The sequence below is a fragment of the Eucalyptus grandis genome, chromosome 6, assembly GCF_016545825.1.
Source record: "Eucalyptus grandis isolate ANBG69807.140 chromosome 6, ASM1654582v1, whole genome shotgun sequence".
NCBI classification, from domain to species: domain Eukaryota; kingdom Viridiplantae; phylum Streptophyta; class Magnoliopsida; order Myrtales; family Myrtaceae; genus Eucalyptus; species Eucalyptus grandis.
In genome coordinates, this window is record NC_052617.1 from 21,904,410 (window position 1) to 21,918,017 (window position 13,608).

Consider the following 13,608-nt stretch of genomic DNA (forward strand, 5'->3'; position numbering starts at 1 on the left):
GAAAGAAATCGCAAGAGAGAGAGAGAGAAGGAACGTGCGGCCGAAAGGGGAGGGGGGAAAAGAAATAGAAAATTAAGAGAAAATCCTATAACTCAAAAATGTTGATCCCACTTGCTCTTATTTAATCCAATTTAGTCCCCAAAAATCCTCATGCTAAAGCACTTGATCCTCACTTGCTTTCTTGCATCAAATTTCCCCCAAACAATAAGTCTTAGGCAACAAAAACGGCAATTTCCTTCAATTCCGAATTCTAACTCATTTTTCTTGGAATACGATTTTCTGAACAAACCTCTCCGATTGAAGTCTAATTTTGATGAAGAAAAAGCCCACACAACTTCTATTCACCAAGTAACTCACGTCGGAGGCCAAAAATCCATTCTATTTGGCCAATCCGAATTTCTGTTCGTTTCCGAATCATCCGAATCGATTTTCTGTAAAAATCCCGAACTCACCAAAAATTTCTCGAAATATTAGTCGACGTTCCTAAAATGACTTGTGACATCACAGAATTTTCAATTTTAGAAATTGGATTCAAATTTACGGTTAATTTCAATCAGACCCAATTTTAGCATAACCTAATCTACTAGGTAGCTTTCATAAATTTTTAGTGCAAATGACTCATAGTTGATTTTCTTCGAACCATAATGAACCTCTTCGACACATTGGCAACTCTTGATGGTCATGAAAATCTCGATGTTTCAATTACGGACACAAGGTACCAAAACGATAAAAAAATCAATCTAGTGTCGATCAACAAGAATTTTACAATTTAGTGGAATCACCCACGTTTAATCATACATCTCAGTCGAACCGACATATCTCTGATTTCTAATCGATCTTACTGTGTCAAAATGATCTCTGTAGATGAGCACGGTCGAGTAGCCGATTCCTGGTCGAATCCTCAAGTCTTATTGCATTAAAATCTCTTATTGACTTCCCCAGATAGTCTAGTTATCTCACGAGTAATCGGCTCTGAGAATAGCACTATAGACGCGTCGATGAAAGACCCGATTTATTTAATTGAAAACAAGACTAAAACACAGGATGCCACATCATCTCTATCATGAGGCTAACTAATTGTTGGCATATCTTCAGGAGTGATAATAAGGACTAGTTTAGGCGACTCCAAGAAGGACAGTCAGTAAGAAGCTGCGGTTCTCAATTGTTGATGTGCACTCCTTTGGCTTTTGAGGACTGCTAGTTACCGTACCTCAATCATCCAAGAAATCAAATATCATCCGATGACTATAGACAAACGAAGAATGGGTTATATGCTTATATTTCCTGGACACTAAAATTAAATTAGCCAGAGATGCATATATTGCCTAATCCAGCAATTTTCTAAGACTTGGTTGAGAAGGCTGCAGCACGAAAGCAGGACCTGCAGCATGAGCATGGTGTTGGAGAAATCTTCCTGGAGTATTTTGAAGCTGACAAAACGTTTCCATCAGTCTAGTCTGAAGATTTGCAAACTCTACTATTCAAAGTCTGAAGACCTCCGGACTACCAGACTCAAGACTCAAAGTCTATTCTCATTGACAGTTTCTAGACCGTCGAAGAAGGGTTATCCAGAACTTGGTGTTTCATTAAGGATTTGATCTTATCGACTGGAGAAGATCTCTTGGCTGGATATGACATAACGGAATCCTTTAATTGATCATGATTGATGATTGGCGAAGTATACTTGGAAGGTTCTACTTATGGAAACCGAGATCCTGATTGTATGGGCGAGCAGGATTGATGGGCTATCGACATGTTCCTTTAATAGCTCGAATGATCTTCTTAATTGATTCCGTCCAACGGGTAGATTAGAGGAATTCCTTTGGTAAGTGCCAACGGGTATGATGGCATAAAGGAGTATAAAAGGAAGACTTTCCAGTTGTTCGAGTGTGTGTGCGATAGAAGAATTCCAAAGTCTGAAGCTCTTTGTTCTTAGTCAAATCATTTGTTGAGCGAAATCTTGTACGCAAAAGAGAGTCTATTTCTTTGAGAGACCTTGAGGAAGTGTGGTAGAGTTTCTACCTTTGTGGAATCAAGGGAGAGCTTTCTTTGTAACATCTCTTTTGTTCATAGTGAAATCCAGCCGGTGGGGGTCGGTGCGGAAGAGTGGACGTAGGCTTGGAATAAGCCGAACCACTATAAACCTTGTGTTCAATTTTCTCTTCCCTACTCTCTACTTTACTTTGATCATAATTTGTTTTGTTAACCAAAGAAGAACTTCCTTTCTATCGTCTGCTTAGCATTGCTCCTTTATCTCGAGAAATTATTTTTGCACCTATTCACCCCCCCTCTAGGTGCTTATACTAGCTATCTCAATTGGTATCAGAGCCTGTGTACTCACTTTGTTTGAAGTGTTTTACTTCAGAGTTAAAGATCCATGGCTAGTATGTTAGCTCCAAGGCTAGTAGAAGGGCAAAGCAATACCAGACCGTCTTACTTTGATGGAAAGGATTACAACATATGGAAAAATAAGATGAAGGCGTTCCTAAGATCAAAGGATCCTCTGGAATGGGACGTTGTAGACAAAGGAATCATTCCTAAAGCTGCACCTATCTCGAGAGAGAGGAAAAGATCTTTGTTGAGTTTAGTGAAATGACTCGGGAAGAGATAATCAAGAGACAAGCTCGATGCAAAAGCAATTTATTCTTTATATTGTGCATTGTCACCTACTGAATATAACAGAATATATTCTTGTTCTACAGCTAAAGAAGTATGGGATAGATTACACATCACTTATGAAGGAACTGATCGAGTGAAAGAAACCAGAATCAACATTCTGCTCGATCAATATGAAGCATTCAAAATGAAATCTGGAGAATCTATCACTGACATGTTTAGTCATTTTACAGAGATCGTGAATGGCCTTGAAAATCAAGGGCAACAAATTTCTGATCCCATGAAAGTAAACAAGGTTCTGCGTGGACTCTCTAAGGATTGGAATCACATAAAGACCTCAATAAGGGAGACACAAAGAATTATGCCACTTTCGGTCGATGAATTGGTTGGGACTCTTCAGTCTTATGAAGTAGAGCGAATCAACGAAGATGAAGATCCTAAAGGTAAGAAATCCATTGCATTAAAATCTAATGATAATTATGATGTCACAGATTCTGAAGACGATATGGATGACGAAGAGCTTGCTCTCATGATAAGAAGATTCAGAAAACTGAACAGAAAAGGAAGAAGATTCAATCCAAAGAAACAGAGTTTTCAAAAGCAACAGACAAAGTCTATTGAGGATGATGAATCAAACAAAGATGTAGTCTGCTTTGAATTCAAGAAAAAGGGACACATCAGACCCAACTGTCCTCTTCGAGGAAGAAGAAAGGAAAAGCTGAAAAGTATCGAAAGGCTCTTAAAGCGAAGCACAGAGTGATACGAGTGTGAAGAAAGTGATGATGATTATGCCAATATATGTTTGATGGCACAATCGGATACGAGAATCAAACTCGAGACGGACTCAGATTCAGACAGTGAATTTGAGGTGAGTAACTTTAAAATCCCTATTAAAGTTTCTAAATACATTGATGAGTTGTGTTTTAGTCTTAAGACTTCTCTTAAAAGGATTTCCGAACTTAAAAAGGAAAATTATGCACTAAAACAACAAGAAAATGTTTGGAAAGAAAAGGTTGAAAGTTAAAAGTATTATTATTTTAAAAGAAAATGAAGACAATCTTTCAAAAGAAAATGCATCTTTAAAAATTGACATCTCAAATATTTCGAAAATATTTTCTATAGGATCTAAAAAGGAAAATTCGAGAAACTAGAAAAAAAAAATTCTTTCTGTTCAAAGACTTTATTTTAATAAATCTGGTTTGGGAATGTCTGCGGAAACCATTCCTTTAATTGATTTTCCTAAAGTAAATGAAAGAATTAAGCAAAGACCCACAAGAGATGCTTACAAAAATCATTTTAAAAAGATTTTTGTAAAACCAGTAGGTCGCAATGCTCTCAGATGTTCAAAGTGCAATAGTGCAAATCATTTTGAAAAAGAATGTCCTATGGTTTGGAAACTTGTTAAGAAAGTATGGGCAAAAACCGTATGTCATACTAACAACAATGGACCCAAGAAAATATGGGTACCAAAGAAATTTTGAGTTTCTTTTTTAAATGCAGGTCACTATCAAGAAAAAGGTAAAATGGTGTCGGATAGTGGATGCTCAAGACATATGACGGGAGATTCAAATTAGCTTCGTAAAGCTCGTTCAAGTAAATAGTGGAAAAGTCTCATTTGGAGGAAACAACAAAGGAAGAATTGTGGGATTTGGAACTGTAAAGATTGGAAACCTCACAATAAGCAATGTTTCCTTAGTGGAAGGACTCAACTACAATTTGCTCGTATCGTCAGCTGTGTGATACCGGTTTCAAAATCAACTTTCAAGAGGGAATATGTTCAGGAACCAGTAAAAATTCTACTCAGTCATTCATGGGTCGAAGACATGGAAATATCTACCTCTTGGATGTGAAACTAGATGAATCGCAATGTCTAATCTCAATTCAAGACGAGGCGAACTTATGGCACATAAAGCTTGGGCACATCAATATGAAGCAGATAGCCAAAATTTCAGCAAAGAAGCTTGTTCGTGGTTTACCCAATCTATCATACCAAAAGTCTGATCTATGTACACCATGCATATTGAGAAAGCATGTAAGAAATTCCTTTAAACCAATAATCAAGTTTCCACTAATCATGTACTGCAACTCCGAGATGGATCTCTTTGGACCAACCGTAACTTCAGTATTGGAGGTAAGAAATATTGCCTAGTAATTGTGGATGACTACTCACGATTTACTTGGGTATATTTCTTCGTAAGTAAGTCTGAAACATTTTCTTACTTTGAAAAGTTTGCTAAAAAGGTCCAAAATGAAAAATGGTATGTTATTTCAAGTATAAGAACATACCATGAAGGTGAATTTGAAAATCAAGATTTTACAAAGTTTTGTGATGAATATGGTTTTCAGCATTTGTTCTCCTCTCCATATACTCGAACAAAACGGAGTTGTGGAAAGAAAGAATAGGTCACTTCAAGAAATGGCTAAAACACTTTTAATTGAAAGTAACATCTCTTCACGTTTTTGGGCTGAAGCAGTTTCTGACATGTTATATTATTAATAGAGTTTTTCTAAGACCAATTTGGAAAAAACCCCTATGAGTTATTCAAAGAAAAGAAGCCTATTGTTTCATATTTTCATGTGTTTGGATGTAAATGCTTTATATTGAAAAATGCAAATGATCGAGTTGGCAAGTTTAAAGAAAAATCAGATGAAGGCATCTTCCTTGGATATTCTACCTCAAGCAAAACCTACAGAGTCTACAACAAGAAATATCATTCTGTGGAGGAATCAATTAATGTCAAATTTCAAGATTCTATGCAAAACGAATCTATTCAGGCTCATCTTGAAGAATCTGAACCTGCTCCAGACTCTACAAAGTCAAAATCTCAAGAAGCAGCTCAGACTTCGAAAGACCAGCATCAAATGATTGTTGAAGAATCAAATGAAGAAAGTGATCATCAACCTAACAAATCAACAAGTAACTGGAAGCATAAGTTCAGTCATCCCAAAGATCTCATTATTGGCGACATTAATGAAGGAATTCACACAAGAACCAAAAGGCGCGAAGAATCTAGTGCTGTGGCTCTCATATCGAAATAGAACCCAAAAGCATAGAAGAAGCTTTATCCGATGAAAGCTGGATTGAAGCTATGCAAGAAGAACTTAGGCAATTCAGCATTAATGATGTATGGGAGTTGACTCATAAACCGAAAGGTAAATCTATTATTGGAATTAAATGGGTTTTCAAGAACAAGATGAACGAGAAAGGAAAGGTCGTAAGAAACAAAACAAGACTCGTGGCCAAGGGATATACGCAAGAAGAAGGGATAGACTATGACGAGACTTACGCACCAGTAGCAAGGTTAGAAGCAATTCGATTATTACTTGCTTTTGCTTGTTATAAGAATTTCAGGTTATTCCAAATGGACATCAAAAGTGCTTTCTGAATGGATTTATCCATGAGGAAGTCTTTGTGGAACAACCACACAGGTTTGAAGACCCAAGGAAACCAAACTCAGTATTCGGGACTGAAAAATGCCTTATATGGTTTAAAGCAAGCACCTCGAGCTTGGTACGACAGGCTGAGTAAGTTTTTAATTAAAAATGGCTTAGTTAAAGGTAAAGTAGACACTATTCTGTTTATCAAAAGAGAAAACAAAAGTTTTCTGCTTGTTCAAATATATGTTGATGATATTATTTTTGGATCCTCTAATGAAAGTCTGTACAAGAAATTCTCTAAGTCTATGTAGGATGAATTTGAAATGAGCATGATGGGTGAACTAACCTTCTTTCTTGGACTTCAAGTGAAATAATTGAAGGAAGGACTTTTATTCATCAAGAAAAATATGCTAATGATCTTGTCAAAAAGTTTGAACTGGAAAATTGCAAAAAGACTGATATACCAATGTCAAGCTCTTTGAAGATAGACAAAGATGAAGGAGGAAAGAAAGTTGACTAGAAGCTATACGGGAGTATCATTGGTTCACTTCTTTATCTTCTTGCTTTTAGACCGACATTTTGTTTAGTGTTTGCATTTGTGCTAGATTTCAAGCGGACCCAAAAGAATCTCATCTAAGTGCTGCAAAGCGTATTATCAAATACATTGCATCAACTTCGAGCATTGGTCTTTGGTATCCTAAAAAGGGAGACTTTACTCTTCTCGGATATTCAGACGTTGAGACCTAGCCGAATGCGAGTTGATAGAAAGAGCACCCCGGGTACCTATCAACTACTTGGAAGTAGGACAGTATCTTGGTTTTCAAGGAAGCAAAGTACAAGTAGCTCTTTCTACAAAGCAAAAAAGCGAGTATGTAGCTCTTGGAAGTTATTGTTCACAAATTCTGTGGATAAAACAATAGCTAAGAGACTTTGGAATTGAAGATTCATGCACGAAGATTAAGCGTGACAACACCAAAGCAATTAATCTCACCAAGAATCCAATTCTTCACTCAAGAGCAAAGCATATAGAGATTCGACATCACTTCATTAGAGATCATGTTCAAAATGGAGAAGTTTCGATTCAGTTTGTTGACTCAAAGAACCAGCGACGAGATATATTTACAAAGCATTTGGAGAAAAATCAATTTGAAATCTTCCGTTCAAGACTCAACATCTTGAAGTTTGAAGAAGTTAAAGTCTAGAGACTCCTAGACTCAGACGATCAAGGTTTTCTTTCGTAAGTTATTTTACTTTCTTATGTCTCGAATCTCATCTCGAAAAGGTACGATCATCAACCGTGTTTGATTATTGCTATCTTTAATTGACGTGATTATTGCAACATTTCCTTTTCGAAAAAGGAGTTATTTTTTAAATGACAATTATCTAATTTTTCGAAAAAGGGCAGTTATTTTTTTAAAAAGGCATCTTTTTTACTTTCTTTTATGACGTTCCGTATGCCTCTCTTCGACTGTTTTATATACTGTCGATTTCTCTTTGTTTCACTCACAAAAACCCTAAGAGAGTACCGATCTTCCATTTCTGTCTTCTTCTCTTGTTTAATCTTTGAAAAGTTGTCATCTTTCTTGGGAAAACAAGCTTGGAATCGCTCAAAGACTGTGAAAAATGTCTTCCCAAAGAAAGTCTTCGAGGATCGTAAACAGGGGACCGCAGCAAATGCGTAAGGGGCCTACGCACTTTGATCTCACCGAGGAAGAAGAGTTTCCTAGTCAGCGTGAGCCCACAACATTCTCGGCAGCGTCCATCTTCTCCATCTAGACAACGGGAGGTTGCTCGACAAGAAGAGGAAGAAATAATTGAAGATGCGACACCGTAAGAGTCTTTAAGCCCTCTTTTACCTACAAGCTTTATCGTGCTTTAAAAAGGGGTGGAACTCCTTTGAACTACATTGACAATTTACGAAAGACAAAGGGTACAAAAATGAAACCTTCTTTTTACGCACAATGGAACGGTTGGGAATTGCCCCTGCTGGATCGGTAGAAGAAGCAATGGCAAATATTCCAATCGATCCTCGTGTTGGAGGGCTGAATCAGATAGATGGGAATGATGATGACAAATTGTACAGTCAGTTTCAACCGAGAATGGGTGTTGCGGCAAAAATTCGGGGAAAAATGACAGAATTGTTTCGATCGGAGGAACAAAAGCATCTATACTCTAAGTTGTTGAAGCGTGGGGTGATAAACCCTAGAAGTGTGGACTTTGATTTCTTTAATGCTGTGAATGTTAAATTGAGGGAAAAATTCAGTCTTCTTCAACTTGAACAGTTCTGACTCTACAGAAGCCTATGCGGAACTCACTGCTTATTTCTATTCGAATCTTAGTTTCTTGGATGCGAATAGATTCTCTTTTAGTGTCCGAGATCAGGACTATGTGGTGAATGTAGATATGTTGGCTGATGTGATTGGGGTTGAGAGAGGGAGATATCAACCTATCAATGTCTCTATTACTCGTACTACGTTGGAACTTGTTAAGGATAGAAGGACAGAGGGAAAGGTTTCCTACTCAAGGATGAGTGCATTCAACATTTTGCTTCACAAGATTGTGATTAATTGCCTCAAACCAAAATCTACTTCAAAGACTGATGTTTCAAACTCAGAGGCAAAGCTTATGTATGCCATCAATGCAGGGAAAAAGTTCTCTCTTCCACATACTATTATGTTCCACATGTACAGGGCAGTGGTGAAGGACAAGGGTCAACTTCCTTATCCAGCTCTTGTGACAAAGTTATTCAGACATTTGAATGTTCAGCCTCCACGAATTCTCTGTGTTCGATCGTGCGATCAAATGGTGGTGGGACTAAAAATGGTCTCTAAAATGCGTCTGAAGGAACTCAACAAGGCGTTGGAGAAATTCAAGGAGAAAACCCCTGTTAAGTCTCATCAAGTCTCTTCGGCTGCAAAAAGAAAAGGAAAGGAGCCCATGGTAGCTCCATCCAAGAAAAGAAGAGCTCTCATCGTTGAGGATGAAGATGATGAGGAAGACATCACCATTTATGCTATGGCATTGAAGAACTTGAGTCGTTTTGTTCCAGAATCAATTGAGAGACAAGATAAGGACACAGATGAGGACAACGAGAGGACCTGGAGAAAGAGAAAATTTGGAAGCGAGAGGAGAAAGAAGCGAGAGGAGGAAAGACAAACGAGAGGAGAGAGAAGCATAAGAAGGAGATGAAGAGGAGGAAAGAATTGAAGAAGAAGAGGAGAGAGGAGATCAAGCGGAAGCAGAGCATGAGGAACACTCTTCTCCACTGAAGGCATGGAAATAGGGGAGACCGTGAGAAAGGAGGAATGTCCTCATATCCTGCTACCAGTGAGGGAGTCAGTCACTCTCCAGCAAATCCAGAGGACATCTATGCCTCTCAATTTCCTGAAGAGGGACATGATGTTTCATCGCCCAATCCGCGTGACCATGCTGATTTGCCATCGTCTGCCTTTACTCCATCTGATCGTGCGAAGCCGTTGATGGGCGATAATTCAGCAGACTTTCGCAGAATTCTTGATGTTCTCTTGGAAATGCGTGGTCAGATATATGCTCTGGGATGCGAAGTTCATAATTTGAAGAATACAGGGCAAGCTTCTTCAGTTTCTTTGAATGATCAGATCCAAGCCCTTTCTCTTCAGATTCAGGCAAATGCTAAGGGTGAAGATGTGGCACAACTAAAGGATGACTTGAAAAAGCTGGAAAGCATTGTCCAGTCAATGGGAGATTTCCAGCTTGTTCGTGTTCCCAAGCATTCTTGAATCCGCTCTCTTTCCATCTCAACCTTTTTTATGATGACAAAAAGGGAGAGAGATGCAATATTTGAAACTTTAAACTTAAACTTGTTGAACTTTGAACTTTGGTTTGTTTTGATGTTTGACTTGACTTGACTTGTGTGTCTGGATGTGGACTAAATTTGGGATTTGGATTTGACTGTTTATATTAAGTATTATTGATATCTTATGAATGGCTTTACTCACATGAAAGTCTAACCTATTTTCTGTGGTTGTAGATTCTAGTGTTATCATTAAGCCATTTATCTTTATAAGATATCCATATTTGCTTGAGTAATATTTTGCAAGTCAAAGTTATTCAAATCTGAGGAAAGTTTTGTCACCATCAAAAGGGGAGATTGTTGGAGAAATCTTCTGGAGTATTTTGAAGTCGACAAAACGTTTCCATCGGTCTAGTCGAAGATTTGCATACTCTACTATTCAAAGTTTGAAGACCTCGGACTGCCCGGACTCAAGACTCAAAGTCTATTCTCACCCGGTTTCTAGACCGTCGAAGAAGGGTTATCCAGAACTGGGTATTTCATTAAGGATTTGACCTTATCGACTGGAGAAGATCTCTTGGCTGGATATGACATAATGGAATCCTTTAATTGATCATGATTGATGATTGGCGAAGTATACTTGGAAGGTTCTACTTATGGAAACCGAGATCCCGATTGTATGGGCGAGCGAGATTGATGGGCTATCGACATGTTCCTTTAATAGCTCGAATGATCTTCCTAATTGATTCCGTCCAACAGGTAGATTGGAGGAATTCCTTTGGTAAGTGCCAACGGGTATGATGGCATAAAGGAGTATAAAAGGAAGACGTTCCAGTTGTTCGAGTGTGTGCGCGATAGAAGAATTCCAAAGTCTGAAGCTCTTTGTTCTTAGTCAAATCATTTGTTGAGCGAAATCTTGTACGCAAAAAGAGAGTCTATTTCTTTGAGAGACCTTGAGGAAGTGTGGTAGAGTTTCTACCTTTGTGGAATCAAGGGAGAGCTTTGCTGTAACATCTCTTTTGTTCATAGTAAAATCCAGCTGGTGGGCTGTCAGTGCGGAAGAGTGGACGTAGGCTTGGAATAAGCCGAACCACTATAAACCTTGTGTTCAATTTTCTCTTCCCTACTCTCTGCTTTACTTTGATCATAATTCGTTTTGTTAACCAAAGAAGAACTTCCTTTCTATCGTCTGCTTAGTATTGCTCCTTTATCTCGAGAAATTATTTTTGCACCTATTCACCCCCCCTCTAGGTGCTTATACTAGCTATCTCACATGGCTCAAAATCAGATAGTCGCATTCTATGCTTCCATTAAAGCATTTTCCGAAGCACATGACCTGCTTGAGAAAAGATCCGGAGCCAAATATTAAAAAAAGCAAAAACCTTAATTTTTGTTGTCGTTTCCATTTCGTTGTTAAGGATTGTAAGTCTCTCCTGTACATATAACATTTAGATTGCAAAAGCTTGGAAGGAAGAATCTAATTGCAGTCCGCAATACACGTTTAAGCTCTAGAGTAAAAGAAAGTTCTGCCACATCAGTCTGTCATGCTGTAGCTTGTACATGGTAGCGAGGCAATCAGATTTTTGTTATCCTCCATGTTAAATTAGTGTCTCGAGTTTGAATTCGAATAATGATTTGTTAAATCAAATTTTGTTGAGGAAGATTTTTCAAGCGAGGCAATCGGATTTTTCTTAACGGACTTTCTTTCAGACGTGCAAAATAAGCAACAAAGCAAGGAGGATATGTTTTGTCATTAGAAGACAATAAAAAAGGGCACACTATATATTTTATTATCTATTTATCTTTAAGGGAGATAAAAGAAAAAGGAAGAAAAGAAAAAAGCAAGGTTTTCCTCACCTTACCTACAACATCAAATTCCCATTGAAAATGGAATCAGACCGTGGGGCCCAGGGTCAAAGTTGTTGACTTTGGGCACACACGTATAAAACAGGCCTTTTTTTTTCTTTTTCTTTTTTGTTTCCAAGGGAGCCGCTGAAGCTCTAAAAAGAAGAAAGAGCCGCACAAAAGGAGAGAGCCGCATGATCAATAAAGAAGAACACGAATCCGTACATACGTGAACCAAAAGACAAATGCTGAAGTTCTTGATTTTGGCATACGTAGAGCATTTTACTTTGAATTTGAATGTGCGGTAATTTTGTGCAGTGAGTTTATATCCAAGTGAGTTGTTTATTTATAAACACTTTGGATTTTGGGTTAAATTTAGGTGTAGGAAACAGTCAAGTATGTGAGCGATTGTAAACTCTGATTCTCCGATTATAGTGGATTATTTGCTGCTGGCTCTCCCCATGAACGTAGGTACCGATACTCAGACTGAACCATGTAAATTTCCGGTGTCCTTATTATTTCTCATTATTTCTCTAGTGATTTTGTATTGACGTAAATTGCAAGATCCTGTCGTTTCTGCGTATTATACTCCAACACTTCAAACTCCATAGCTGACGATAGTAATTCATTTTCCTTTTCCTGAGTCACATAGAGAATTTAGATCAACTCTATCAAGCTGAAAACTCGTGTATAGAAACAGAATCATTATGGGAATACCGGGAGAGAGACATGGGATAGATCATTAATCTGACGGTTTTGATGTATATATTCATTGTCGATCTCGAATGACACAATGCCATGTTGTACATGTTACAAAAATTGTACTATAGATGCGGTTGTCAAAGTGGCATCCCTAGAGACTATGGTTTTCTAGTGGTTAACAATGTTGAGAAGGGAAACCCTCAATTTCACCAAGCGCCTGAAAATGCATTCCAACTCATCCTCAATTTCTTGAATGCTCGCCTCTAGTTCCTCCAATCGCTTTGACAGATCGCCTACTTGATTATTGATGTCTTTGCTCGATCTGAGGGAGAGCACGAGGGCATCCAAGCCTTGCACTTCATTGGTTTCCTTTCCTTTGTCACATGATACGCGTTTAGGTCCCAGCAGTTTCGACACTCGGGACCAGCCTCTAGGCTTGGTGCTTGCACTTGTCAGAGCAAGGAAACCTAAGAGGGACCTGAATACGGAAACGCTGATCTCTCCAGCTTCAGTTAGTATGCTGAGGGTAGCTTCATTGTGAGAGGCCTTCTCAGAGCCTTCCTTCTTCAAATTTCTCAAGTACTTGCTGATTACTTTGTTCAACTTTTTTCTAGAGTTGATGTATGCTTCTACCTCTATGGCGAAGCTGGAATCTCCTCCTTTCCTTCTTCTCAAAGATGATTTGAGCTCCTGGATACATTCCTTCGTCTGTGAGAAAGCTTCCCTCACGTTCCCACAAACGTCTAAGTGCATAAGAGAAAGGTCCAACGACTCTTCGGTGGGACTTCTCAGGTGGGAAAGAACCTGTTGAGTGAGAGGCAACTGAAGCAAGTCATCGATGCAGTCATACAAGCTCTTGAGTTCTCCCAAACTTTGGGATGCCGATGAGGACGAGGACGCTGCTTCTGATGATCTGAGCCTAGACAAATGCTCCTCTGTGGTTGTCGCGAGAGGGTGGCTCCTAGAAGGCAAGCTGATTGATCGGAAATGGCCACTAATTTTTGAGGTCTCAATTGATGAAGCCATCTTTGAGAGAAGGAGGCTCGTTAACTTCTCTGGATGTAATTTTTTCTATGAGAGAGAGTTGTCCCAGGCAGGCCTCCCACACCCTTGTATATTTATACCGAGCAAGACGCGGTCCACTATCCCATTCTTGTGGCCTCGCATTACTTGTCATGTCATGCATCTTCCGACAGCCTCCCGACAATGCCTCCGCTGGCTTTCCAATCTATACGAAACTAGAATCAATAGTAGTGATGTAATGGTTTAAAAGAAACTCGTACACGAGTGTAGCG

The 13,608-nt window shown here is 38.7% G+C and overlaps 1 protein-coding gene across 1 annotated transcript; it reads right to left on the reverse strand.

Annotated features, from left to right (window-relative positions):
- Positions 1 to 12,481: 12,481 nt before the first annotated feature.
- On the reverse strand, positions 12,482 to 13,339 carry LOC120294372. Its single transcript, XM_039314428.1, has one exon. It carries the CDS (start codon positions 13,337 to 13,339, stop codon positions 12,482 to 12,484), a length of 858 nt encoding a protein of 285 aa, XP_039170362.1.
- Between the last annotated feature and the right edge of the window lie 269 nt (positions 13,340 to 13,608).